The sequence below is a fragment of the Sus scrofa genome, chromosome 16 (assembly GCF_054392235.1).
Source record: "Sus scrofa isolate SSC_HxYL_T2T_F1_AM1 chromosome 16, Sscrofa_HxYL_maternal_Yorkshire_Landrace_v2.0, whole genome shotgun sequence".
NCBI classification, from domain to species: Eukaryota; Metazoa; Chordata; class Mammalia; order Artiodactyla; family Suidae; genus Sus; species Sus scrofa.
The window spans coordinates 53,202,911-53,230,735 of NC_139398.1; the positions used below are offsets into that span (position 1 = coordinate 53,202,911).

Consider the following 27,825-nt stretch of genomic DNA (forward strand, 5'->3'; position numbering starts at 1 on the left):
TTTTGAATTTCTTCTTTGTAGCTTCTAATATTCATCTCTCTCTCATTCCTTTTGTTCTTTAAAATTATGCCCCCTTCCCTTTAAAATATTTTTACTATAATTTTAGTGGTTTTTCAGGAGAGGAGTGAAGTTAATGTGTGTCTAACAATCAGCAGATGGCCTTACTTTCCGTTTGTAGATAAGACAGACTGTGTGGTGACATCTACCTTTGAGACTCTCAGTCTACAGTGTATGTGCACTTCCCCTTCTTTATTCCAAATCTAAAATTTTCTAACAGAATAAATCTTATTGAGATCAGATTTAATCTTATTCTGAATCTTATGCTCTCCTATTGCTTTTAGTCAAGAACTATGATATCTTTTATCCTGATTCTCTTTGTTTTGGCTGTGGCATGCGGTGACTTGATGTGGCATCTCAGTTCCCAAACCAGGGATTGAACCTGGGCTGCAGCAGTGAAAGTGCCAAGTCCTAACCACTAGACCACCAGGGACCTCCCCTATCCTGTAGAGAGGTTCTTTGTTTAAAATGTGAAGATAAGAATTATATTAACTCTGTGGTACCTATGTTATCAGAATGTGATTAATTATAATTCTATGCAAGAGGTATAGCTGTGTCTAAATAATAGACACTTAAATCAAATTGTAATTTTTTTAAAAGAGATTTTCACTTTATTTTTTTATTTTTATTTATTTATTTATTTATTTTGGTCTTTTGAGGGCCGCACGCATGGCATATGAGGTTCCCAAGCTAGCGGTCTAAGTGAAGCTTCAGCTGCTGGCCCACATCACAGCCATGGCAATGCCAGATCCGAGCCATGTCTACGACCTACACCACAGCTCACGGCAATGCCTCATCCTTAACCCACTGAGCGAGGCCAGGGATCGAACCCGCAGCCTCACGGTTCCTAGTCGGATTCGTTTCCACTGCGCCACAACAGGAACTTCCTCAAATTGTAATTTTTAATGGATCATTTTATAAAAGTGTGTCTAGTGCCAGAATATCAAGTACTTGATAAACTTTTGTATATTCTTAGATTAGGTATGTGATATTTAAAATGTTTTCCTTACTTGTGTTTTGCTTGAAGCATTGACTTGCATTTTTAAGTATAACCAATGTGTCTTTCTGGTTTTTAGGTTGTGGAAAATGCCCTTAAAGTGAACCCAGTATTAGGCCCACAAATGTTTCAGCCAATTCTACCCTGTGTTTTCACAGGTATTATAGAAGGGGAGGTAAGATTTTTTTCTTAAGCTTCTAAGGTTAGTATTGTATTCTAGGGTCCTATTTTAATTATTTTCATTATTCATTGGAAAATTATTTCCTTATTGTTAGATATAAAAAGAAAGCTTTTCTTATCATTTGATTATTTGGAAGTAAATTAAGTCAATTTCTGGGTAGTTATACAGCTTTGCCTTTTCTGTCTCCACTTAGGAAAGTATAGACTTGCTTTGATATTCTCATCTCTTTCACTCATACGCATGTGTATTTGTACATAAACATTTAAGCAGAAGAATGGGGTAAGGGAGTTCCTGTCGTGGCTCAGCGGTAATGTGTCTGACTAGGATCCATGAGGATGCGGGTTCGATCCCTGGCCTGACTTAGTGTGTTAAGAATCCAGTGTTGCTGTAACCGTGGTGTAGGTCACAGACATGGCTCAGATCTAGCGTTTCTGTGACTGTGGCATAGCCCTGTAGCTGCAGCTCCACTTGACTCCTACCCTGGGAACTTCCATATGCCTCAAGTGCGGCCCTAAAAAGAAAAAAAAAAGAATAGGGAAAAAAACAGTGCTAGTTTTGTTATATACTCAATATATGAAAACATTAAGTTATTTTCTAAGTCAGTCTCTTAATAGAGCCACTAACTGTGTATGTTAGAAGCATTTAAAACAATGTAAATGTATAAATAGGCCATTGGCAAATACTCTTTCTCTGTTCCTATATTTATATTTACATGTAATACATCTGTATACCTTATATGATGTATATTAGTAAGTTAAAACTCAAGCACTATTGTCAGTTCATTCTAAAGAAGCAGTATGGAGAGGAATGTTGTTATTTCATATCCCTCTTGATTGTTACTATGTCAGTGATTGCTTACAATTGTTTTTACTTGTACATAACACAGTTTTATGAATGCTGTATTTTAATTGTGCAGAGGTATCCTGTAGTGATGTCAACATATCTTGGAGTTATGGGTCGAGTCCTGCTACAAAACACTAGTTTCTTTTCTTCACTTCTTAATGAAATGGCACGTACATTTAATCAGGAGGTAAGACTCAATTTACTTAAATTGAAGGAAGTAAGACTTGGAATAATTTGATGAAATAATGAGTTTATGAAAGTCCTGTATTATTTAAACTTTATTTTAAACTTTTATTACATTGTACTATAATTTGGGAGAAGGAAGAAAGAGGAATCTGTGAATGCCACTTGAAACTTCAATTTTCTTCTCTCTCAGAATAGGCAATTTTATTCTTCTTAGCTATAGCCTAGAATTTTTATTTGTTTATGGTTGTAGGTTTTTTTTTTAACTCATACTTCAAATGAAACAGGAATATATTACACATAATCATGTACTACCTTTGTTGTCATTTCTTTAATGTCATGTAACAAGCTTCCATCATCATCATTTTGTGAGAAATGACCTTTTCAGCAGAAGCTTATTAAAAATAATACTGTAACTGAAACCAGCCATCTGAGTAAGTGTACAATAGGTTCTTTAGTGAGTTGGTTTCGTGAGACTGTATATATTAAGTTAAAATATAGTTTTTATGTTTTAAGTCATTAATATATTAAGATTTATAAAATGTAGAAGGTGGAATGTATTTTATCAATATCTCTAGAATGAAAGGGCAGTTTGTGAAATCTTTTGACTTGTGGCTGAAACAAATACTACTATTTCCATTTAACAGAAATCTAGAGTAAAGATGTGCAAGTTATAGAATGTATATAGTTTTTCCAGAATTAGAATAGTCCAATTAGAGAACCTAGCCTATCTGTCAATGAGTGGACTGGAGAGATTTCTCATTAGCCTCATTAAATTTAACTGTGATGTAATAATTTTAAGCAGTTTAAAGAGTTTAGTCAATTGAATTCAGCAAAATCTGTTGAGTAATTTTAATAACAGTATAAAATATAACAATAAAAATTTTATGTATCATTTTAATTCTTTAAACAACCTAATAAGATAGTAGTATTTTTATTTCCATCTTATGCCTGAGAAATATGAGGCTTCGAGAGGTTTAGTGACTTGCTCAAGTTTGCAAACCTAGTAAATGATGGAGTTGATATGCAAACCCCAGCAACCTCACTTCAGAACCTGATATCTCATCAGCCATATTCTGTTGCCTCCTTTATGTCCTGGAATAGGCACTTCTCTACTAAACACTGAAGACACTTGCTTTGACAAGTTGAGAGTACTCTTTTAAGGAAGAGAGTACTTGAACAGGAAATTTTGTAATAATATTTTAAGTACTATGTTAGAGGTAGGTCCCAACGTGCTGTGTCAAGAGCAAGAAAAGCTATCTACTATGTTAAACTTTTTGTCAATTTTTTTTTCTTGTGATAAAATACACATAGTATAAAATTTACCTTCTTAACTATTTTTAAGTATGGAGTTCAGTGGTATTAGCCATGTTCGTAATGTGCAATCATAATCACCATCTCTTTTTCAGACTTGTAAAACTTGAACCTCTAAATAACAATAGTGCCTCATTACCCTTCCTCCAGTAGCCCCTGGAAACCACCATTATACTTTCTTTGTCTCTGATTTGACTACTCTTGTATGTGGGATCATATGGTATTTGTGTTTTTGTAACATATCATTTAGCATAATGTACTGAAGGTTCATCCGTGTTGTAACATATGTTAGTATTTTCTTCTTCCTTTTTAAGGCTGAATAATATTTCCTGGTATGTATATATCACACTGTGCTTACCCGTTCATCAGTCAGTGGACACTTGGGTTGCTTCCTCGTTTAAGCTACAGTGAATAAAGCTGCTATGAACATGGGTATGCAAATATTGATTAAAACCTGCTTTCAGTTCTTTTGGGTATATATTCAAAGTGGAATCACTGGTCCATATTACAGTTTTATTTTTAAGTTTTTGAGGAACCACCATACTATTTTCCACATAGCTGCAACCTTTTAAAAATTTCATCTACAGTGCACAAGTGTTTGAGTTTTTCCATATCCTTACCAAACTTGTTTTTTTGTTTGTTTGTTTGTTTCTTGATAGTATCTACTTTAATGGATGTGAGGTCATACCATAATTTTGATTTGCATTTCCCTTATAATTAGTGGTGTTGAGCATCTTTTCATGTTTTCTTTGGCCATTTGTGTATCTTCTTTGGAAAAATGTCTATTCAGCTCTTTTTTGCCCAGTTTTGAATTTATTGTTTTTCTGTTGTTGAGTTTTAGGATTACTTATGTATTCTGTATATTAATCCCTTATCAGGTATGATTTGCAAATATTTTCTCCAATTTTATGGGTTGGTGTTCTACTATGTTGATAGTATCTTTAGATACACAAAATTATCAAGAAATTCAATTTTTCTTATTTTTTCTTTTATTGCCTGTGCCTTTGTTGCCTTATCCAGTAAATCATTTCCAAATTCAGTGTTGTAAAGCTTTGTACTATTTTTTGGTCGAAGAGTTTTATAATTTTAGGTCTTACATTTAGTTCTTTAAAAAATTGTTTTTCTGGAGTTCCCGTCGTGGCGCAGTGGTTAACAAATCTGACTAGGAACCATGAGGTTGTGGGTTCGATCCCTGCCCTTGCTCAGTGGGTTAACGATCCAGCGTTGCCATGAGCTGTGGTGTAGGTTGCAGACGCGGCTCGGATCCCGTGTTGCTGTGGCTCTGGCGTAGGCTGGCAGCTACAGCTCCGATTTGACCCCTAGCCTGGGAACCTCCATATTGCCGCGGGAGCAGCCCAAGAGAGGGCAGAAAGACCAAAAAAAAAAAATTGTTTTTCTTATTAAAGTGTAGTTGACTTACAATGTTGTTCCAGTCTCTGCTATACAGCAGAGTGACTCAATTATGCATGTATATACATTCCTTTTTAATATTCTTTTCCATCATGATCTAACTCAGAATACTAGACATAGTTCTCTGTACTATAGGGTGTGACCTTGTTGTTATCCTTTCTAAATGTAATAGTATACATCTCCTAACCCTAACCTCCCAGTCAATACATTTAGTTCTTTGACACCCCCCACCTTTTTCTCTGCCACGCCAGGGATCACACCCATGCCGCAGCAGTGACAGCACTGGATCCTTAACCACTAGGCCACCGGGAAACTCTTTTGACCCTTTTTAAAAAAATTGAAGTATAGTTGGTTTCCAGTATCATGTTAGTTTCAAGTGTAGAGCATAACGATTGTTTTTAAAGATTATACTCCATTAAGTGTTATTATAAGATAATGGCTCTGAATCCCTGTGCTGTACAATATATCCCTGTTGCTTATCTCCTTGAACAATTTTGAGTTGAATTTTGTATATGGAATGAGGTAAGGATCTACCTTTATTCTTTTGCATGTGGTTATTCATTTTTTTTTCAGCGCCATTTGTTGCAAAGACTGTCCTTTCCCCATTGAATGGTCTTGGTATTCTTGTCAAAAATCATTTGGCCATATATGCAAGGATTTATTTCTGGGCTCTCTATTTTGTTCCATTGGTCTGTATGTTTATCCTTTGTGCATTTATCACATTATTTTGATTACTAAAGCTTTGTCATCATGTTGAAATCCAGAGGTGTGAGTCCTCTTGCTTTTTTCATCTTTTTGGAGATTGTTTTACCTGTTCAGGGCCTCTTTAGATTCTATATGAATTTTAGCATGGATTTTTCTTTTTCTGCAAAAATTGTCATTGGGATTTTGACAGAGATTGCATTGAAACTGTGGATTGCTTTGAGTAGTATTGACATCTTAACAGTATAAAGTCTTCCAATCCATGAAGATGGGTATGTTTCCATTTATGTCTTACTTAATTTCTTTTAGGAGTGTTTTATGTTTTTTCATTATACATGTCTTTCACCTCCTTGGTTAAATAGATTCCTAAGCATTTTAATCTTTTGATGGTAATATAAATGGAATTGTTTTTGTAATTTCTTTTTCAGATTGTTCATTGCTCATGTATGGCAATTCAACTGATTCTTAATTGTTGAATTTGTCTTCTGCAACTTTGCTGAATTAATATATTCTAACAGTTTTTTTTGATAGAATCTTTGGGACTTTGTACATATAAAAACATACATCTGCAGACAGAGAATTTTGCTTCTTCCTTCCCAGTTTGGAGGCCTTTCATTTTGCTTGCCTGATTGTTGTGGCGAGAACTTCCAGTACTGTATTGAATAGAAAGTGGTGAAATTTGGCATCCTTGCTTATTCCTAATCTTAGAGGATAACATAGTCTCGGTCTTTTGTCACTCATTCTAATGTTCATTGTGGGTTTTCATATATGGCTTTTATTATGATGAGATATTTTCCCTCTCTTCCTACTTTGTTCAGTGTTTTTATCATGAAAGTGTATTAAACTCAGCTAAGTGCTTTTTCTGTATCAGTCAAGAAGATTAGGGATTTTTTATCCAAATTTTGTTAATGTAGTTTGTTGTCCTGATTGACTTTCATATCTTGAACTATCCTTCCATTCCAGGAATAAATCTCACTTGATCATGCTGTATAATCTTTTTTAATAAGTTACTGAATTCCTTTTTACTGGTACATTCTTGAAGACTTGTATCAGTATTCATAAGAGATACTGATCTGTAGTTTTTCTTTTATCGTAATGTCTCTATTTGGCTTTATTACCAGGATAATGCTGGCCTTATGACATGTTCCTTCTTCTTTGATTTTTAAAATTGAAAAAGTAAAAATATTAAAATAAGTCCCTGCTAATTAGAGAATAGTATAATAATAGCCTTGATAAATGCTGTAATTAATAGTATAAATTTTACCATGAAGCTGTTCATAATTCTTCTTAAGTTTTGTAAATAAGTTCTTTGAGTGTGCAGGAGTACAGTGAAGAAATTATGTTAATAATAAATAACAATGTAGAACATATATATGTATATATGTGTATATATATATATTTAGAACAATCTGGAACATCTGTTTAAACTATAGGACTCAGTGCAAGGTGAAAGTAATCTTTACTTCTGGAATGAAAAGTATTTCTACTCAACAAAAATGTAGAGATTTGTTGCTAATGATTTAAAATTTGGGTGCAAAGATGTTCAAGAGTTGTATCATTAAAAGTTGAAGGTTCTAAATACATTTTATCAGAATATCCGTTTTTGTTCTATTAATGTTTCTGGCAAAGTAAAGAATTTTTGCATCAATCAGGAAAAAAATAAGGGAACATCATCAATTTATGTTAGAAGTGATTCAAATAATAAACAGAGTTTTTCCCTTGTCAAAATGAACAAAGACATTTGGAAAAGTATCATCAGCACATAAAAGATTCTACCTGCTATGCAGTTTTCATACAATAACTTAAGATATGAAATATTTAATAGAAATTTGAAAAAATTAGTGTTTATGGAGCTATCATTACATTCTAAATTTGTTTTTCACCTGCTAGCTAACATGTACCTACTGAAATGAGAAAACAAGTTTTTGAAATATTTATATAAATTACTTAAAATGAGAAATTCGTATCTTTGAAGATATTTAATGGTGTTTATTGGTCTCATGTAGCTAGGTGAAAGAATATTTGAAATAATAAACTTGGTTTTTAAGAAAAATATTTCAGTAAGAAACGTTTACATGAAAATCTCGTTGAATTTTGTGTACATGCTGCCACTGTCTCTCTAGGGAGAAAACATATATAGTTTCAGTCAAAATTTTAAAAAAAGATCTGTTCCACATGTTTTAATTTGGTTCTAAGTCACTAAATTTAATAATATGGAATGAAGGATGTAAATCAAGCAAATCACAAAGCTTTTCTTAGTAAATTTCATGTTTACTGTCACATTAAATAAGTGAGAGAGATGTAAATAATATACCTGAAAATTAGGAATTGAATCACAAAATTGAAATAGTGTTAGGCCTGTAGTTTTACTTTTTCCTTTCATTTCTCCCTCAAATATACCAGTGTAATTAAGCAAATGTTGATTTGCAGTTATATGAAAACTGAGATGTTGAAGAGTACTCTTTGATATAGTCAAATCCTAAAGATGTGTCAACATTTCCACAAATAATTTTGGGCACATCATCAGATCATTTCTCCCCAAAAGTACTTGACCACAGAGAATCAACTAAAAATAAATCATTGATCATAAAAGCTTAAAACTATAAAAACCAGAAAAAAACAATGGAGGAAAAAAATCAGTTTATTGTATACACACACACACAAAACTGTAATTTTGAAATCATTTGTTGGTATTTAAAAATTGTAAATATGATTCTTCATTTGATACTGCTGACACTAGCTGAATTATACTCCAGTTTAAGATTTTACATTTAAAAAATGACATCAAGTATTTTCAACAGTTTCCTTCCTAAGTGTTTAGTCACTAGGCAACCTGTAGTCTCAAAAAGTAGTAATTTATCTTAATGTTCATAGTTATGAATCACCTCTAATCTTTTATTAAACTAACTGCAATTATATTCAAAGGTGTTCTAGCTCTTCTAAATACTGTTTTGGATATTTATAGATTCATTATCTTTAATGTCTATAAAATTCATCCAAAAGTCATATTTAATTGTTTATCCAAAGTCATATTTAATTAGTGTAATTTTATTTCATTTTTAATGAACTGAGTTTTATAACCATTACTGGCCAAGTTCAGAATACATTAAGTGAAAGAACCTAAAGATTCAATATATTCTCCATCTGTCATCAAAAAAAGGTGGGAGGGTTCTAAATAATTATAGTTTTTCTTATAATTAATATTTTGTTGTAGTTGAATGGTGTTTCTTAATTTTCTAAATACTTAAATATTCTCTAGAATATCTTAATTTTCCTAGTATCTTTCACTTTTCTCATAATTTTTTCTTTCATCTTATATGTTCAGTTACCTTTTTGTGATTGAATGTATCTGTCACAAAGCTGTCAGTTTTAATATCTGAAATATGTTGCAATTAGAATAAGCAGAATTCCAACAAATTGATATAGAGATGTCAGCACTTCCACTAATCATAATGCTAGAAATCCTAATCAGCACAAGGCAAAAACAAACACAAGCATACAGATTGAAAAGGAATAAGTAAAATCACACCTTGCAAACAACATGATTGTACATTATAGTCTCTAGTAAATCTACTAGTAAGTTTACTGTGGTCACAGGACACTTGGTCAACATATGAAAATCAATTTCATTCCTCTTTACTATCAGTGAACAACTGGAAACTGAAATTCTCAAAATGCCATTTATGGTAGCATTGAAAGCTAGAAATACTTAGGATAAACTTAACAAAATGTGTCAGTTGGGTAACAGTAAAAACTAGAAAACATTGCTGAGAATACTGAAAATCACCTGAGTAAGTATGCTCATGGATTAAATGAGCAGTGTTACTAAGATAAAAATTCTGCCTAATTTTTTTTTTTGGTAGAAATTGGCAGTTTAGTTCTAAAACTTATGTAGAAATGTAATGGGCTTAGAATAGCCAAACCTGCATTAAAGAAGAACAGAGTGGGAGGATATATAATACTATCTGATTTCAAGAGCTGTTATAGCATTATGTGAACCAAGAAAATGGGATAGCGTGAAAATAAACATGTAGATCAGTGAAACAAAATAGAACTGGGAAACAGGTTTGATTGATTTATTTTTGACAAATGTACCAAGAAGATTCAATGGGAAAAGGGTCTTTTAGATAAATAATGAAACCTATAACATGTAAACATATGTGTATACCTATGTATTTATATATGTATCTATATATGTGTTATATATGTTTCCAACATAAAACCTCATTGGAGAGTACAGTAACTTCCTTTTTTTGGTTTTAGCTGACGTACTCATTTATGCATTTCTTGGAATTCCTCCCGTTTTAGGTTCAGAACGTTGTAAATTAATTTCTCTTTGATTTCCTTCTTGGTCTTATTTGATGGTTTCTCTTTTTCACTTCCTAGTAAATCATAAGCATTTTCTTTCTCTTTTTGTCTTTTCTAGGGCCACACCTGCGGCATATGGAGGTTCCCAGGCTAGGGGTCTAATTGGAGCTGTAGCCGCCGGGCTACACCAGAGCCGCAGCAACAGCAGATCCGAGCCACGTCTGTGACCTACACCATAGCCCATGGCAACGCTGGATCCTTAACCCACTGAGCAAGGCCAGGGATCGAACCCGAAACCTCATGGTTCCAAGTCGGATTCGTTAACCACTGAGCCACTACAGGAACTCCCATAAGCATTTTCTAAGAGTTAATTGTTGGCTCTGCTTTTCTCCAGCCACAGTCACTCCTTTAAGGGAGCCAACTCTGACCTTTTCCCTACAATTCAGTCCTAGTATCTTTATCTCAAGATCTTCTGTATTCTTTGAGCATTCATGTCCTGTGACATTTTCTTCTTAGGCATGTCCATTATACTTAATCTGTGTTTCTCTTTCATTTATTCAAGTTTTCTCATCTTTTAGTGTAAAACAGCTCTCCAACCCCCAACTTTTTTTTGCTGTGACCTTAACTTATTGAAGAGCCTGGGTCAGTTTTCACAAAGAACTTTGGGCCCTGTCCTGATGTCATTTAACTTACTCTTTCATCCTCTGTATTTTGTAAACCACATTAAATCCGTCTTCTCTTCATCTCCTTTGCTACTGCCATAGCCCAAGTCCTTATCTCATGACTGGAATATTATCATAACCTCTAATATTGGGCTTCCTCCAGTCCCTCTTCTGCAGATCAACTAAGTGGTCTTTCAGATTGAATTATAGAATTGCTTACTGGCCTGTCTTTTCCATTTGCCTATGAACTCTACTGTAACAAAGCTAGAAGATCGTAGAGTTGGAGAGATGTACCATGTTTCTCTTTTCATGATTTAATGTATCTATAGAGGAATATACCTCAGTTAGTGATGCAAAATTTGGAGGCTCGTAAGCCCAAGATCTGGGTACTGGCGTGGTTGAATTCTGGTGACTGTAGCCTGCTGACTTCTCACTGTGTCCCGCATGGTGGCAAGGCAGAAATTATTCAGATGATTTGATAATGATTTCTGATACGTATCTTTTTTTTTTTTTTTTTTTTGAGGGCTGCACCGGTGGCACATGGAGGTTCCCAGGCTAGAGGTCTAATTGGCGCTCTTGCCACCGCCCTACGCCAGAGCCACAGCAATGCCAGATCTGAGCCGTGTCTGTGACCTACACCACAGCTCACGGCAACACCAGATCCTTAATCCAATGAGTAAGGCCAGGGATGGAACCCGAAACCTCATGGTTCCTAGTTGGATTCATTTCCGCTGAGCCACGATGGGAACTCCAATTTCTGATACATATCTTGATAGGCAGTGTTAAAGTATCAATTTGTATAAAAAATAAGAAATATTAAAACTTTTAAATTTGTATTTGCTTTTTGATTTTAAATATTTTAATTATAATTTTACCTCAAGTGATTGGCAGTAGCAGCATGATTTGAATCCGGAAATTAACTTTAGTGTAGTATATATTTGCATGAATGGAGAAGATCTAAAAATACAGCTTTACTTTTCTCAGACCTTAAAGGAAATTTGTTGCTGTGCTTTCATGGTTAACACCATCATTATACCCAAAATAATACTCTTTAGTTACCCAGGACTGACTAATGGATAGTTCTTTAGTTGCTGTGCATTTAAAAGTCACATGGGAGTTCCTATTGTGGCTCAGCGGTAGTAAACCTGACTAGCATCCATAAGGACGCAGGTTCAACCCTTGGCCTTGCTCAGTGGGTTAAGGATCCAGCATTGCCATGAGCTGTGGTGTAGGTCGTAGACGTGGCTTGGATCCCACTTTGCTGTGGCTGTGGCATAGGCCAGTGGCTACAGCTTTGATTTGACCCCTAGCCTGGGAACTTCCATATGCCATACCTGCGGCCCTAAGGAAACAAACAAAAAAAAGTCATGTGGAAAATTTTCTAAAATGTCCTCGGTTTCCTTGTTATTTCAGATGTTTTTTGTTTCCATTTTTAAAAATACACAAGAATAGGCCACCTCTGTTGGGCCAATTATCATACTCTTCAGAGTAATGGCCTGTGGTTGGTGCTGGTACTGCTTCAGCCTGTTGTCAATATGAAGGATTGAAGAGAGATGTCATCATTGGTTCAGACTTATTTCTGATGCACTATATTTAGAGCACTGGCTTTTCATGGAACACATATTTCAGTGTTCAGTGTGAAGAAATTTTTTTTTTTTTTTTTTTTTTGGTCTTTTTAGGGCATCACTCACAGCATATGGAGGTTCCCAGGCTAGGGATCAAATCAGAGCTGTAGCAGCTGGCCTGTGCCACAGCTACAGCAACGTCAGATCTGAGCTGCGTCTGTGACCTACACCACAGCTCATGGCAATGCCGGATTCTTAACCCACTGAGCGAGGCCAGGAATCAAACCTGTGTCTTCATGGATGCTAGTCAGATTCGTGTCCACTGAGCCATGATAGGAACTCCAAGAAGAAATGTTTTTTTACAAAAAGTTTAACCAAAAATTGTCAGGCTATCATGTTTGAATCTAGAGACTTCACCGTATTCTCGATGCCTTGAATTAGAGCTTCTTTGATTTTATTTTTGCATATAACAATAAATTTGGTCTCCTTTAGGGGTAGGAAAGGGAATCTAGAAGGTTCTAATTGTTCCGTCTACAAATTCTCAGCTAGTTTTCCTTTTTTGATATCCATGCCTCATCTCTGTCTTCTTTGTGGCCTGATTATGGCAGGGTTCTGAGAACAAAGTCTGTTTTAATTAGATTGTTATAACCCTGGTAGGCAGTTTGGTTTCAGGCTTTTCTGCTTTGCTGTTACTTAGCACTCTTTCATCTGCTTGACATTTTCTGAAAACCCATTGTCATCTTTACTGTACTACAGTGTTTCTTCTCCTTATAGGCCCTATGGGGTTATTTCTTTGCTTTTTATCTTTCTTTACTTTCATTTTTGTGGGATTTCAGAGGAAACCAGCAAAAAGCACATATTCAATGCTAAAATTATTTTCACAATGTTAGTATGTGTCTGGGGTAAATAGTTTTATTATAAAGATGCAGTAAGGTATTTGTAGCTGAATAATTTAGTAATATCATCTGTTTATCATTCTACAAAACTAAGACTGAACTCAGCTGTTCCTTCAGTATTTCCTTGTTCTCTAGAAACATTGTCTTCTTACTCTTTCTGGCAATATACTTTAATTTAGACTTTATAAAGTTGTGGGAGGAGGGGAACATTTTGGTAATTTTGTCTAAATCCTACAAATTCTTCGTCTTAAGAAGATGACTTTCCTGAAGACCTGCCACTTAGATTATAAGATTTTTTTCCCTTAATCAGTCGTGAGCGGCTTGAAATAGCGTAAATCTTTCTAATAGTTGAGAGAGTGAAGGTACTTTTTGGTTTTCACATGATAAATGATGTTTCATGAAATCTTATGTAAAAATAATATTTAATTGCTTAAATAGCAGCTGGTATGAAGGTTAGATTAAGAAGATAACGTTTGGAGAGAGAAAAAAGATCACCATTTGCATAAACATTTTTTTTCTGTTTGTACAGGGAATATAATGATATAAAATTATTTAATTCTTATAGGAAACATATAACACACATTCTTTAAAGCTATAAAAGTGATAGAACTGGTCAGAAATAAAATTCTGTCTTTCTACAGTAGGTATTTATTTAATTGGGCTATCTTTGGCATGATCCACCATGGTAGATTTTGGTAAAGAGCATCAAGGTAGAGAAACCTCATCATCTTTTCATTATTCTGCTTAAGAAATATTTTGATTTTAGAAATTAGTTTCTGAAATAATTGCAGAATTCTTTTGTTGCTTCATGATTTGCTGTAGATGGTCATCAACCTTTGTTATAATTGTCCTGTTTCTATTTTTGTTATGAGCTGTTGTTAGATATTTTTATAAAACAGAGGAAATAAATGTAAGTTATAAATAAATAAAATTAGCCCATAGAGGTACCTATCTTTGCTAATTGCATCTTTATTTCAACCACATATATTATTATAGCTTTAGTTGTATATATTCCATTTTAATAACGATATTTGACTTTTTAACAATTATGATTTGTTTTTTAAGTTTTGCTAACTAGATATTAATTGCAATAAATCTAAAGCATCTGTGTCATTTATTTCCAAATTAAGTACAAATTGAAGACACATGGTATAAATCAGAAGTTACTGGACTGTCTTGCTTCGTGGTGTCCTTAATATGTTAGTAATATTTTCACATTGCTTCTAGACTAAAAGAAATATAAATATCTCTTTCTTTTATTATCTAGTTAGGTCCATACAACTTAATTTGTATTCATGTCCTAATAACTTAAACTTAGTGTGTATTGAGAATTATAGACAAAAATATAAAGAAAAAACACTATCTTTATTTCATTCCTAAATGGCCACAATTACTGATTAATGGAGTTTATATGCTCATTGGGCACTGCTCAAATTCCTAAACCTTAGAGTCAGATTAGACACCTCTCACTTCATCTTCTGTTCTACCTTGATTCTTTTGGTAGTACTTTGCAAAGATAGGAAGTCCTTGAAAGGAGTGTAATGTTAAAACTGGGAACTATCTTGAACTGGCAGTACTTTCAGTATCTGACAGATGTATCTTTGTTTCTCTTAATAATTTTAAATATTTTGTGACTCATTGTGACATCTTAGGATGTACCACACAGTTTGGAGAACTCAAGTATAAATAATTGTGTTGAACTAGTAAGTGTTTCCTTAACTGCTTATTATTTTTTCAAATGTGTTGGGGGGAAAAAAACATGTTGAAGCATTTCTTGGAAAAAATGTAAAAGCACACAAGTAGCACAGTGTGAGAACTCAAGGTTGATCTTACGTTAACAGAATCCATTGGGTACAGATTTTGATATTAAATACATTTTTTAAAAGGTGCTAGAAGCGTACAAGTGTTTATGAGCAAAACCCGAGACCCACTTTCAGTCTACATGTTGAGTGTACTTGATTGTGTTTTACTTTATGGATTCCAACTGTATCTCAGAGTTCTTCAGAAAAACAGAACCAGTTCTGTGTGTATGCAGAGGGAGGGAAGAGGGGAGAGAGAGTGCAAGAAAAAGTTTGAGAGAATATACACACATATATGTGCATTGGGGGGAGGGTGGATTTTAAGGAATTCACTAACCTGATCACAGGGACTAGAAATTTCTAATTTTTTAGGGCAGGCTGAAAATGAAAATTCAGGCAGAGTTTCTTGAAACAAGGTTTCTTCTTTTCTAGGAAACCTTAGTTTTTACTCTTAAGGCTTTCAACTAATTAAATGAAGCCCAACCCACATTATTTAGGGTAAACTCCTTTACTTAAAGCCAGCTCATTGTAAATGTTAATAATATCTGCAGATATTTTCATAGCTACATCTAGACTAGTATTTAACCAAACAACCAGACGCTTAGCCTAGATGAGTTGGGTCAAGTCTGGGTCAAGAATTAATTGACTCTCAAGATAAATTAGAGTTGTTTCTTGTTTTGCTCAAATTATTTTTTTCCAGTTCAAGGCTTGCCCTTAATTCTTGTTCTACAGTTCTGTGGTTTGCTGGAACTGAACTTTAACCATTCCTCGTAAAGTTATAGCCTTTAACAGCATTTATCCACAAGTAAATAGCATTTCAAATATTTTGAGATACCTCCTGGTCTTTTTTCAGATGGACCAGCTTTTGGGAAATATGATTGAAATGTGGGTTGATCGCATGGACAATATTACCCAGCCTGAAAGAAGAAAACTTTCAGCTTTGGCTTTGCTATCTCTTCTACCGTCTGATAATAGGTGAGGAAATGTTTTCTTAAAATTTGTTTTGTTAAAGCATCAAGATATTAGCACTGTTTTGGCCACTGATATTGCTCTATGTTGCTAAGCAATGAAGTTTTATGCATATGTGTGCTAATTTTGCTAGATAATGTTTTGGCAAGTGTTGGTCTAGATCTAAAAACATGTGATTGTGAGTGGTGGGCCCTGCAGTTTAACTTCCTTGTGTTTATCTTACCAATTTATTTCATTCTTGTCTGAGTTCCCATTTTAAAAAATAATAACCAGATTTTATTACTTATTTTAGATCCTCTTATTATATAAATATATTAAATATATAGTATTTCAAAGTCAGTAGCACTTCATAAAATATGTTATCCTCCTGGTAATTCAACCATTTGTTACATAATTTTGTCATTATTTATTTTGGATTATCTCTAAAGAGACTTTTAAGTTATTTTTTTCTTATGTAGATAAAGTCATTATGTTATACTTTACAAACTATGTAAAAATTCTCATTTCTGTAAAGCGATAGAAAATGCTTTGTTTTGGACATTTAAAGAAAGATATCTTTTTTTTTTCTTTTTCTTTTTGCTTTTATCCTTGTCTTTGTGGAGTTAGCATTTTATGCCTTTTTGGGGGGTACTTTTAATTTTAAAAGCGTAAAAGAAGCCCTTAAAATTTGATACTGTGTGAGAAGAATAATGTATTAGTTCTTTTTGTTTTAGGGAATTTTTAGAGCACATGTATCCTAGTGATAAATTAGTGAAGTGAATCCAGTTAGCTTTAGAAATTCTTTTTAGAAATTTATGTATTATTTATTTCTAGTATGGTAATTTGGATTAAGAACATAGGTAATTGGCTAACGAACCCGACTAGTATCCATGAGGATGCAGGTTCGATCCCTGGCCTTGCTCAGTCGGTTAAGGATCTGGCATTGCCTGCCGTGAGCTGTGGTGTAGATCACAGATGCAGCTTGGATCTGGCATTGCTGTGGCTGTGGTGTAGGCTGGCAGCTGCAGCTCCTATTTGATCCCTAGCCTGGAAACTTCCATATGCCGTGGCTCCGGCCCTAAAAAGAAAAAAAAAAAAGATCACAGGTAATTGTTTTGTCATAACACCACAACAACAGATAATTTTTGAGTACTTACTGTTACCTGAAAACTGGGTTACCCTTTTAGTGAGGAAGCCAAAAGATACAACCAAGCCAAAGACTAGGAAAAGGAAGGATTTATTACTTGCAGCAAATAAAAAGAACACTGGGGATCTTTCCCAAATTGGTGTCTCCAGTAACAGCAAAATATGGGAAGTTTTAAGCAAAGGTACCTACGTATTCATGAGGATGCTTTATTGGTCAACAGAATCCTAGCTTTGGTTGACTGACATCAGAGAAAGTCAGCAATCCTCAACCTTTGGTTCCAGTTGATCTGGGTGTTGAGTGCCTGGGACAATTTAAATTCTACCAAGCTGCTCATGAAAGTGCTTCAGGCTAGTCTTTACCATTGAAACAGAATTGGGAGTTTTTACAACTGATTTTGTTATTTTTGCTGCTTGCTTGATAAGTTTGGTTTTTTTTGTTTCCTTTAAATCATTGTTACTGAAACCTGTTCAAAGGCCAGCATTGTGGCCAGGCTTAGATCACAGTAAAGGTTTAGGCCAAAAATGGTTTCTCTTATGTCCAGAAAGTCATGCCTGATTCTGTTTCTCTGGGGACCCCTCTGTCTTTTCTACTTACATTACCATATGCCTTATATTTTGCTAAGTACTTTAAATTTATGTCATTAATTTTTAAACAGTCCTGAGTTAAAGGCATGACTGTACTTTTTTTATAGACCAAAGAAGTAACTTAAAATGTTTAATAACTTGCCTAGGGTCTGGCAAATGTCATGTCGTAAGGTAAATTTTAACCTAGGGCAGCTTGATGCCAGGGCTTGCTCTTTCAGCTGCCAGCTGGATGTGCACAAGATCTGTATTATTTCCTCCCCGTGAAATTGAGTTGTGTCTTAATTATTTTTGGAAACCAAATTGAAGTTACCAGCATTATAACTTACTTCTCTTTCCCTTTTTCTTGGTGGAAAAACAGTGACTTAAGAATTATTCAGGCCTTTAAAAGAATGTTACAGAAATGTGGAAATGTTCAAGAACCTGTTCTTTGGCAGTAGTCATTACTCTGTAAACATTTGCTCAATAAATTAAGGAACTAAAAAATATTAAGGTTAATATTAGCATGTTAGAGTTTTCTCTAACATAAAGTACTGAGATTATTGAAGGGAAAGTTGAAGTGAAACAGGTTAAAAAGTGTAGAAAGATATCTAATTGTATCTAAAACACATTTGTTTTACACCTTTTATGATCATACTATTTGCCTTAATATTTATTTTTATGTAAGTATGTGATTCAAAAATATTTTTGATACGTAAGTTGCAGAAATAGTTGACTTTTAAAAAGAAAATAAAAGGCTTCTTTCTCTAAGTCTAAAGAATACCTAGGCTGGTGCTCGTGTTCATCTACATAAATTGAGAGGCAGAATTTTTTTGACTTGAAATTTTCTAAAGCATTAAATTTTCAAATTTAAAAATACCGTAGGGTTTCATTTATATGTCACATCTAAAAAATTGATATAAATGAACTCATTTACAAAACACATAGATTCATAGAGAAAATAAACATTTGGTTACCAAAAGGGATGGGGTGCATAAATTAGGAGTTGGGGATTAACATATGCCTACTATGATATATAGACAATAAGGACCTACTATATAGCATAAGGAATTATGTTCAATATCTTGTAATAACCTATGATGGGAAAGAATCTGAAAATGAATATATATGTAGGGAGTTCCCATTCGTGGCACAGTGGAAATGATCTGACTAGGAACCATGAGGCCTTGTTCAGTGGATTAAGGATCTGACGTTGCTGTGAGCTGTGATGTAGGCCAGCAGCTATAGCTCTGATTCGACCCTTAGTTTGGGAACTTCCTTATGCCACCAGTGGGGCCCTAAAAAAGCAAAAAAAAAAAAAAAAAAAAGATATATATATGTATATTTAATATTATATGCATAACTGAATGACTTTTCTGTACACACGAAACTAACACAACATTGTAAATTAACTATACTTCAATAAAATATTTTGTAAAATTAAAAAAAGAAATAAAACCTTGTGAGAATACCTTTATGAATAGGAAAATCAGATCTTGTTTCTGTTTTTAAAATGAAATAAATATTGAAAAATCTATTGGGTAGTAGTGAATTCATGTCATTTTAAGGGTACTAAGAAAGTGTTTAGTAATGTGTTAATAGAATTTTAAAGACTAATGATTTAAGTTTACAATGTGCTTAATAGATAAGTGACTAAAGAAACCTTGGTAGATACAGAAAATCTGACTATCTGGAAAACAAAAAACTTAATTGATCTCGAAGTTTGACACACTGTCATTGGCCCATGATATAACTTAGGAAAATTTAGATTCACATGCTGTAGTGGAAGGTAATGTTGGCATTTAGGTCAGCAGTTTTATCATTTCTCTTTATATCCTTTCTTCTCCTTACAGCTACATGGTTGATGGAGTTTGGCGAAACTTTTTCCCAAATCCATATTCCCAGTGATATTTTCTGGTTAATCCCATATAACTTCCTATATCTGTGTTGCTTTTTAGATTTTGCAGTATAACGTTTCCTTTGCCTGTTTGAAAGCAGTGTTACACAACCACAGTACTAGTGACAATTTGGGGCCAGGTGATCGTTAGGGGGGCTGTGCTGTGCATTGTAGAATATATAGCAGTATTTGCGGCCTCTATCCACTAGATGCCAGTAGAAACGCCTACCTCCAGGTTCCAATCACTGATCTAAAGAATGATCGTTTGGGAAACTGTTAAGCTATCTTTTATCATGATCTGCTACTTCAGATTCAGAAATCTGGTGAAGACTGTAAGCTTTAGAACCATACTCAAATAAAGACCATACGTTTTAGAATCATTCTCAAATAATGACTATAGCCAGATAACTTCCCTTACCTAAGTTTCCTTGTTTTTCAAATGATAGTATGAATAGTATTTTCCTAATGAGAGTATTATAAGGATTAAATGAGTTTACATCTACGATCAAACTGTCTGAATAGATGAGGTTTATTTCATCCCTTTCTCCTCTTCTCTTCTCTCATCCATCCACTTGTTTACCGCAGTACAAAATTCTAAAAGCTTCAGTCTCCATGTGTATATGCAATTATTTAAATTCAGGACATTTTCAGTATATTGAATATTTGTATATATATTCATTAATTCATTAAAAATTTGTTAACCACATGTGTCAAAATGTCTTCACCTTGATGATCTTTTGTAGTATTCTGCATTGTCAGCAACTTAAAGATACACAATTTGTTCATGTCTTCTCCATACGTTCTTGTTATATCTTTTTGGTTACCTTCTGAACACAGTGTGTGCACTGTCTTAGTGTGTGTGTGTATAATCGTGCAGTACAGTTGTCTTGCATCTTTTTGTTTTATAGCTGGAATGACTCCAAGTTTGAATTTTCTCCTTTTTAGGGTCTATGTTATTTATACATAAAAGGAGTAATATTTTCTTCAGGTAGTTTTCATATGAAAGCAACATTATTTACATACACCTCTTTTAATATTTTCCATAGTTCTCCAGAGGCATAGGTTAAACAAAAACTATTCCCATAGATGAGAATGAGAATAATCAAACTTTCCTTTGACTCTGTTCTCAGAAATAGCAATTCATCGTCTAACTTAAAAGATGTACTTTTATATCATATTTCCTGTCATGGCACAGCGAAAACAAATCCAACTAGGAACCATGAGGTTGCGGGTTCGATCCCTGGCTTCAGTAAGTGGGTTAAGGATTCATTGTTGCCATGAGCTATGGTGTAGGTCTCAGACACAGCCCGGATCTGGCGTTGCTGTGGCTGTGGCGTAGACTGGCAGCTACAGCCCTGATTTGACCCCTAGCCTGGGAACCTCCATATGTTGCGGGTGCAACCCTAAAAAGAAAAAAAAAAAGACACTTTTATAATGTAGTTCTAAGAATTTCAGAGGTGAGTAAGTGTTGAGATCAGTGTTTTAAGAATTTTTTCTTAAGATTTAAGGAAGTCACCAGTGTGAAATATTGAATAATTCAGAAAGAGATTGGCAAAGCAAGCAGTGTTTTTAGGTATAATAGTTTGCTTTCCAGGAGAAATTACCTTATAAGTCCTCTGTGTATCAGATTTACTAAACGTGCTTAGATTGGATACTTAGTACCTCTCTATAGTTCTCTTATCTCAAGAATAAGTATATATCATATCGACATTTGGTAATTTATTATTCTTTGTAAACTTTCTAAGATAATTTTCTAAGTCATTTTCCAACTTTTAAAACAGACTAGTAGAATCAAGATAATAAGTTCCAGAGAGTAATATTTTGGTGTAGTTTAAATATAACTAGCAGGAGTTTAGAATTTTTAAATTGTGGATGTGTTGTTTTACCTGAATTATTTTTTATTTAAACTGACCATTCCTCAGTGAGTATTTAATGTGACAGAATTTTATTTTCATCCTTTAAAATATGATGTATCTTTTTTTTTTTTTTCAGGGGGCTGCACCTGCATCATATGGAGGTTCCCAGGCTAGGGTCGAATCAGAGCTGTAGCTGCCAGCTTACACCACAGCCACAACAACTCAGGATCTGAGCCTATACCACACACCACAGCTCATGGCAACGCCAGATCCTTAACCCACTGAGCAAGGCTAGGGATTGAACCTGTGTCCTCGTGGATACTAGTCAGTTTCGCTACCACTGAGCCACAGCAGAACTCCAAATAGAATGTATCTTTTACTCCCAGGTCATGTTTTCTTATTTAGGATTTTATGGTAAACTTATCTGTAAATTCTTAACCTTTAGTACCTTTTCTTTTCTTTTTTTTTTTTTTTTTTTTTTTGTCTTTTTGCTATTTCTTGGGCCTCTCCCGCGGCATATGGAGGTTCCCAGACTAGGGGTTGAATTGGAGCTATAGCCGCCGGCCTACGCCAGAGCCACAGCAACGAGGGATCCGAGCTGCGTCTGCAACCTGTACCACAGCTCACGACAACGCCGGATCGTTAACCCACTGAGCAAGGGCAGGGACCGAACCTGCAACCTCATGGTTCCTAGTCGGATTCGTTAACCACTGCACCATGACGGGAACTCCTTTAGTAGCTTTTCTACAATGTAAATTAGTTCTCAAGTTTTTTTAAGTCTTTCACAAGAAAAGTATTCTAGAAGCATCTGTCTGTGGTGGTTAAGGAAACAACTTTATTGGGATATAATTCACAGACCATACAGTTCACCCATTTGAAGTGTACAATTCAGTAGTCTTTACTATATCCATGGAGTTGTTCAACCACATTTTTGGAACAATTTCATCACCTCCAAAAGGCACCTTGTACTTTTTAGCAGTCCATATTCATTCATCTGTGTCCCTTGGCAACAACTCATCTCCTTTCTATTTCTATAGATTAGTCTTTTCTGAACATTTCCTACAAATGGAATTAGATAATATGTGGTCGTTTGTCACTGATTTCTTTAAATTAGTATGTTTCTAGGGTTTACATAATGTGGCAGGGATCAGTATTTTATCTCTTTTTACCACTGAGTAATATTTTTTTGGACAGATATACCACGTTTTGTTTATCTGTTCATCAGATGATGGACGTTTGAGCTGTTTCTACTTTTTTGGTTATTATGAATAATGCTGCTATTATTTGCATACAAAATTTGTATAGATATTTATTTATCTTGGGTATTTCTAGGTTATATGGTGACTGTTTAATCTTTTAAGGAACTGTCAGGCTGTTTTCAAATTAGCTATATCATTTTACATTCTCATCAGCAGAGTGTGAGAGTTCTAGTTTCTCCACATCCTTGTTAACACTTGTCATTATCTCTTTTTGACTATAGCCATGCTAGTGGGTATGAAGTAGTATCTCATTATTGTAGAAACATATTTTAGGTGGTTCTGTTATGCCATTACTCACTTTTGGGAAGCCTACTTGACACAAAGTATTTTGACTATTAGTTTATTGATTACTGTGCTAATTTGAGGGTCCCTGAAAATTATCAATAAACATCTACCTTGTGTTTAAGAATCTTACTGCCCAGGTTCTGTTACTTTTTAATTGTGATTCTAGGCAAGTTATTTAGCTTACATGTATCTTTCTTCATTTAAAAGAAGGGGTTAATAATAGTATCTCTTGTAGGAATCTTGTTGTGAAGGTTAAGTGAGAAAATTCAGAATTCATTAGATATTAGTTTCTTTTATATGATGTTAGCTGCTTTTATATAATTGATGTTAAGAGCTCAATAGATATCACTTGCTTTTATTACTGCTACAGTAGCTGCTACAGTTAATTACTAGATAGCATTTTCCTACTGTCTGAAAAAAAAAAACAACATGCACTTTATGTTTGAAATAACTGATGTGTTCTACCTAAGGAAGCTTGTTCTTCAGTTAGTACCTGGCATTGCTTTTTCATTATCAGACTCGTTCTGCTGCATGGTAAGATTGTTTTCATAAAGACATTGAAATACTCTCTACATGTACTGTCAAATGAAATTACTTTCCTGGGATTTAATAGCAATAAAGGTAATGAGTAATCTGTTGTTCTATGGGAATTGAATCTCTGGTATGTTGCCAGTTTCTGTTATTCCAGCCGAATTTGTTAGTTAAAGTCAATTTGTTCATAGACACCAGGCTGAGTTGTTTTTCTTTAGTGGTTGTATGTTTAAAGTTTTCATTTAAGAGTATTATTTATAAGGAATAACGCATATTGGGAGTTCTCTTGTGGCTCAGTGGGATAAAAATCCGGCATTGTCACTGCAGCAGCTTGGGTTGCTGCTATGGTACAGGCTCGATCCCTGGCCTGGGAACTTCCTTATGCCATGGACATGGCTTCCCAAAAATGAATATTGCTTACTGATATTTAGAAAAGCCAAAAGAATTCTGTAATGCTACAATACAAAAAGTCAGTTTTGTAAATTCTGGATCCCAAACATTTTAGATCTAAGTGTCTCAGCCTTCCTCTGCCCCATTTTCATGGGTAGAGAAGAAGAGAAAGCAAAGAGATTTTGGTGGTGGAAAAGGAAATTTCATGTGGTTGATAATTCAGAAAAGTCCCACAGATTTAGGTCATTGTTTTGAACAAAATGCCTATTTTTAGATCTCTTGATCTTTCTTTGGATGCTTTTATTTTTTACTTTATCTGAGTGATTTTAATGTAAATATTTTGCAGTTGCTTTAGATTGTCTAAAAACTAAAGGAAAAAAATTGGAGAACAGGAAGTTATGTAATCACTAGTGTCTTTGGGGAACTTTTTCTCTTAAGAAACATCTTTCTTTTTACCTTTTTGATGGTGCTTATGAGCCTAGTTTGTTTGTTTTAAATTGAAATAATTTGTCTAAATTTCCCTGTGACTAAAATATCGTGTAATGATATAAGCTTTTAAGAGAATCGTAGAAATAAGTTACCTACTGCTTATGGCATTTTCCCTCTATATTAATGTATTCAATTGACCAGGTCTTGGGAATTGTCAGTAGTGAGTTTTATGTGGGTAATTGCGATGGTTATATAAGTTTAAGAAATAGCAGAGGCATTCATGTTAGTGTAACCACAGTTATATCAACTTTTTTTTTTTTTTTTTTTTTTTTTTGCTATTTCTTGGGCCGCTCCCGCGGCATATGGAGGTTCCCAGGCTAGTGGTTGAATCAGAGCTGCAGCCACCGGCCTACGCCAGAGCCACAGCAACGCGGGATCCAAACCGTGTCTGCAACCTACACCACAGCTCACGGCAACGCCGGATCGTTAACCCACTGAGCAAGGGCAGGGACCGAACCCGCAACCTCATGGTTCCTAGTCGGATTCGGATTTGCTCAGTGGCCCAAGAAATAGCAACAACAACAACAAAAAGACAAAAGACAAAAAAAAAAAAACAATGATGCAGTACAGTTGATACTCCATAGCTGCAGTTGGTTGATCCAAGGATGCAGAACCTGAAAATACTAAGAACCCACCACAGTACGTAAATCAAGCATTAATGAAATGCCTGTGATAGTAATTTCAAAATCCATCATTTAAGAAAGTTCCATATTCTTTTTTTTTGTTTTTTGTTTTTCATTTTTTGTTTTTTGTTTGTCTTTTTTAGGGCTGCACCCATGGCACATGGAAGTTCCCAGGCTAGGGATCTTCCCTACACCACAGCTACAGCAACATCAGATCTGAGCCGTGTCTGTGACCTACATTGCAGCTCAGAGTAACACCAGATTCTTGATCCTTAACCCACTAAGCTGGGCCGGGGATCAAACCTGTGTCCTCATGGATACTAGTCGGGTTCATTATCACTGAGCCATATTGGGAACTTCTGTATTCATTTATTTTATAATGTGTACATTTGCCCCTTAATGTAATATCTGATAAAGCAAATTTCCTTGTCTCGTCTTGTTGTAGGTTTTACTTATACTTAATTTAAAATGTGTTTGTTCATTATAAATATTTTGTACTTTGGCATGTAAAAAATATACACTCACATAGTGATATTCTTACAAATATTTATATTTTTCATACAATTTCACATTGTTTCTGCACTTAATTTTTGTAGAGTTTTTTTGTATTATCTTTAAGATTCTTTTTTAAAAAGTGTAATTGATTTACAATATTATATTAGTTTCAGGTGTATAACATAGTGAGTCGATATTTTCATTTTTATTTTCTTTAGGCCATATCTGTGACATATGGAAGTTCCTGGGCCAGAGACTAAATCTAAGCTGCAATGGTGACTTACCACAGCTATAGCAATGCCAGATCCTTAACCCATTGTGTCAGGCCAGAGATCGAACCATTGCCTCCACAGAGACAAGCCACATCATTAATCCACTTTGCCACAGTAGGAATTCCTTAATTTTTTATTTTCATCTTTTAAAGTTTTATTGAAGTATGGTTGATTTCCAAGGATGCCAAGTATAGTTGATTTCCAAGGATGCCTTGATACTTTTATACATTATGAAATGACCAAATCTAGATAACATCTGTCACCGTACAAAGTTACTGCAATGTTATTGACTATATTCCCTATTCTGTACATTACATCCTTGTGACTTATTTATTTTATAACTGGAGATTCGTATTTCTTAATCCCTTTCCACTGTTTCATCCATTCCCCACCTCTCTTCCCTCTGGCAGCCACCACTTTGTTCTCTGTACCTATCAGTCTGTTTCTGTTTTGTTTATTTATTTTGATTTTTAGATATCACATATAAGTCAAATTATACAGTATTTTCTTCTCTCTGACTTATCTCACTTAGCATAGTATCATCTGGGTCCATCCATATTTTCACAAATGCCAAGATTTTGTTCTTTTTTATGGCTGAGTAATATTCCTGCGTGCGCACGCATGTGTGTATGTGTGTATATGGAAGGTGGGGGCCTGGGAACTTCCACATGCTGGAGGCATGACTAAAAAAATTCCCCAAACCATAAAGCAGACAAACAAACAGCAAAAATGATCTTTTCCCTCTCCAACTTCAAAACCTTTCAGTGGCTTGGGATACCTTGTCCTATAGGATCTGCCACATTTTCTGTTCACACACGCACACACACACACACACACACTACATCTTCTTTATTCATTCATCTGTTGATGGACATTTAGGTTACTTTCATGTCTTGACTACTGTGGATAGTGCTGTTTTGAACACTGGGGGTGCATGTATCTTCAAATCAGAGTTTTCGTTTTTTTCCAGATATATACCCGGGAGTGGGATTGTGGGATCATATAGTAACTCTGTTTTTAGTGTTTTCTTTTTTTTTTCTCTTTGTATTTTTAGGGTTACACCTGTGACATATGGGAATTCCCATGCTGGGGATTGAATCAGAGCTGCAGCTGCCAGCCTCTGCCACAGCAGTGCCAGACCTGAGCCGCAGCTGTGACCTATACCATAGCTCATGGCGATGCCGGATCCTTAACCCACTGAGCAGGGCCGGGATCAAACCTGGGTACTAGTTGGGTTCCTTACACTGAGCCACAGCAGAAGCTCCCTATTTTTAGTGTTTTAAGGAACCTGCAGAATGTTTTCCATAGTAATTGCACCAATTCATATTCCCACCAACAGTGTAGGAAGGTTCCCTTCTCTCCATTCAAAATTTTCCCTCCATAAAACTATTTGTGATTATAAATCAAACAAGTGTTTGTCTAGTAATTTTTTATATGTATTTTACTTATCAAATATTTGTATTTGTATTCTAAAATGACTTTAGAAAATTTTTTTTAGGTTTTTATTTTTATTTTTTTTATTATTCAATGAATTTATTACATTTATAGTTGTACAATGATCATCACAATCCAATTTTATAGGATTTCCATCCCACAACCCCAGTGCATCCCCCTACCCCCCAAACTGTCTCCTTTGGAAATCATAAGTTTTTCAAAGTCTGTGAGTCAGTATCTGTTCTGCAAAGAAGTTCATTGTGTCCTTTTTTCAGATTCCACATGTCAGTGAAAGCATTTGATGTTGGTGTCTCATTGTCTGACTGACTTCACTTAGCATGATAATTTCTAGGTCCATCCATGTTGCTAAAAATGCAGGTATTTTGTTCCTTTTAATGGCTGAGTAATATTCCATTGTGTATATGTACCACATCTTCTTGATCCATTCCTCTGTCAATGGACATTTAGGTTGTTTCCATGTCTTGGCTATTGAAAATAGTGCAGCAGGAGTTCCCGTCGCGGCGCAGTGGTTAACGAATCCCAACTAGGAACCATGAGGTTGCCGGTTCGGTCCCTGTCCTTGCTCAGTGGGTTAACCATCCGGCGTTGCCGTGAGCTGTGGTGTAGGTTGCAGACACGGCTCAGATCCCGTGTTGCTGTGGCTCTGGCGTAGGCCGGTGGCTACAGCTCTGATTAGACCGCTAGCCTGGGAACCTCCATAT

General features: G+C 34.8%; 1 protein-coding gene across 16 annotated transcripts in view; it reads left to right on the forward strand.

Annotated features, from left to right (window-relative positions):
- The window catches only part of IPO11 (importin 11), an 820,387-nt gene that overhangs the window by 137,489 nt on the left and 655,073 nt on the right, over nt 1-27,825 (forward strand). For all 16 annotated transcript variants that reach the window (XR_014831432.1, XR_014831435.1, XR_014831431.1 and 13 more), the window contains 3 exons: nt 1,134-1,229; nt 2,152-2,265; nt 15,771-15,892. Coding sequence is in view for 4 of the 16 variants with exons in the window: in XM_085002403.1 (XP_084858529.1) it covers nt 1,134-1,229; nt 2,152-2,265; nt 15,771-15,892 (332 nt within the window). In the remaining 12 variants the exon portion in view is untranslated. The remainder of the gene's footprint in view (nt 1-1,133; nt 1,230-2,151; nt 2,266-15,770; nt 15,893-27,825) is intronic.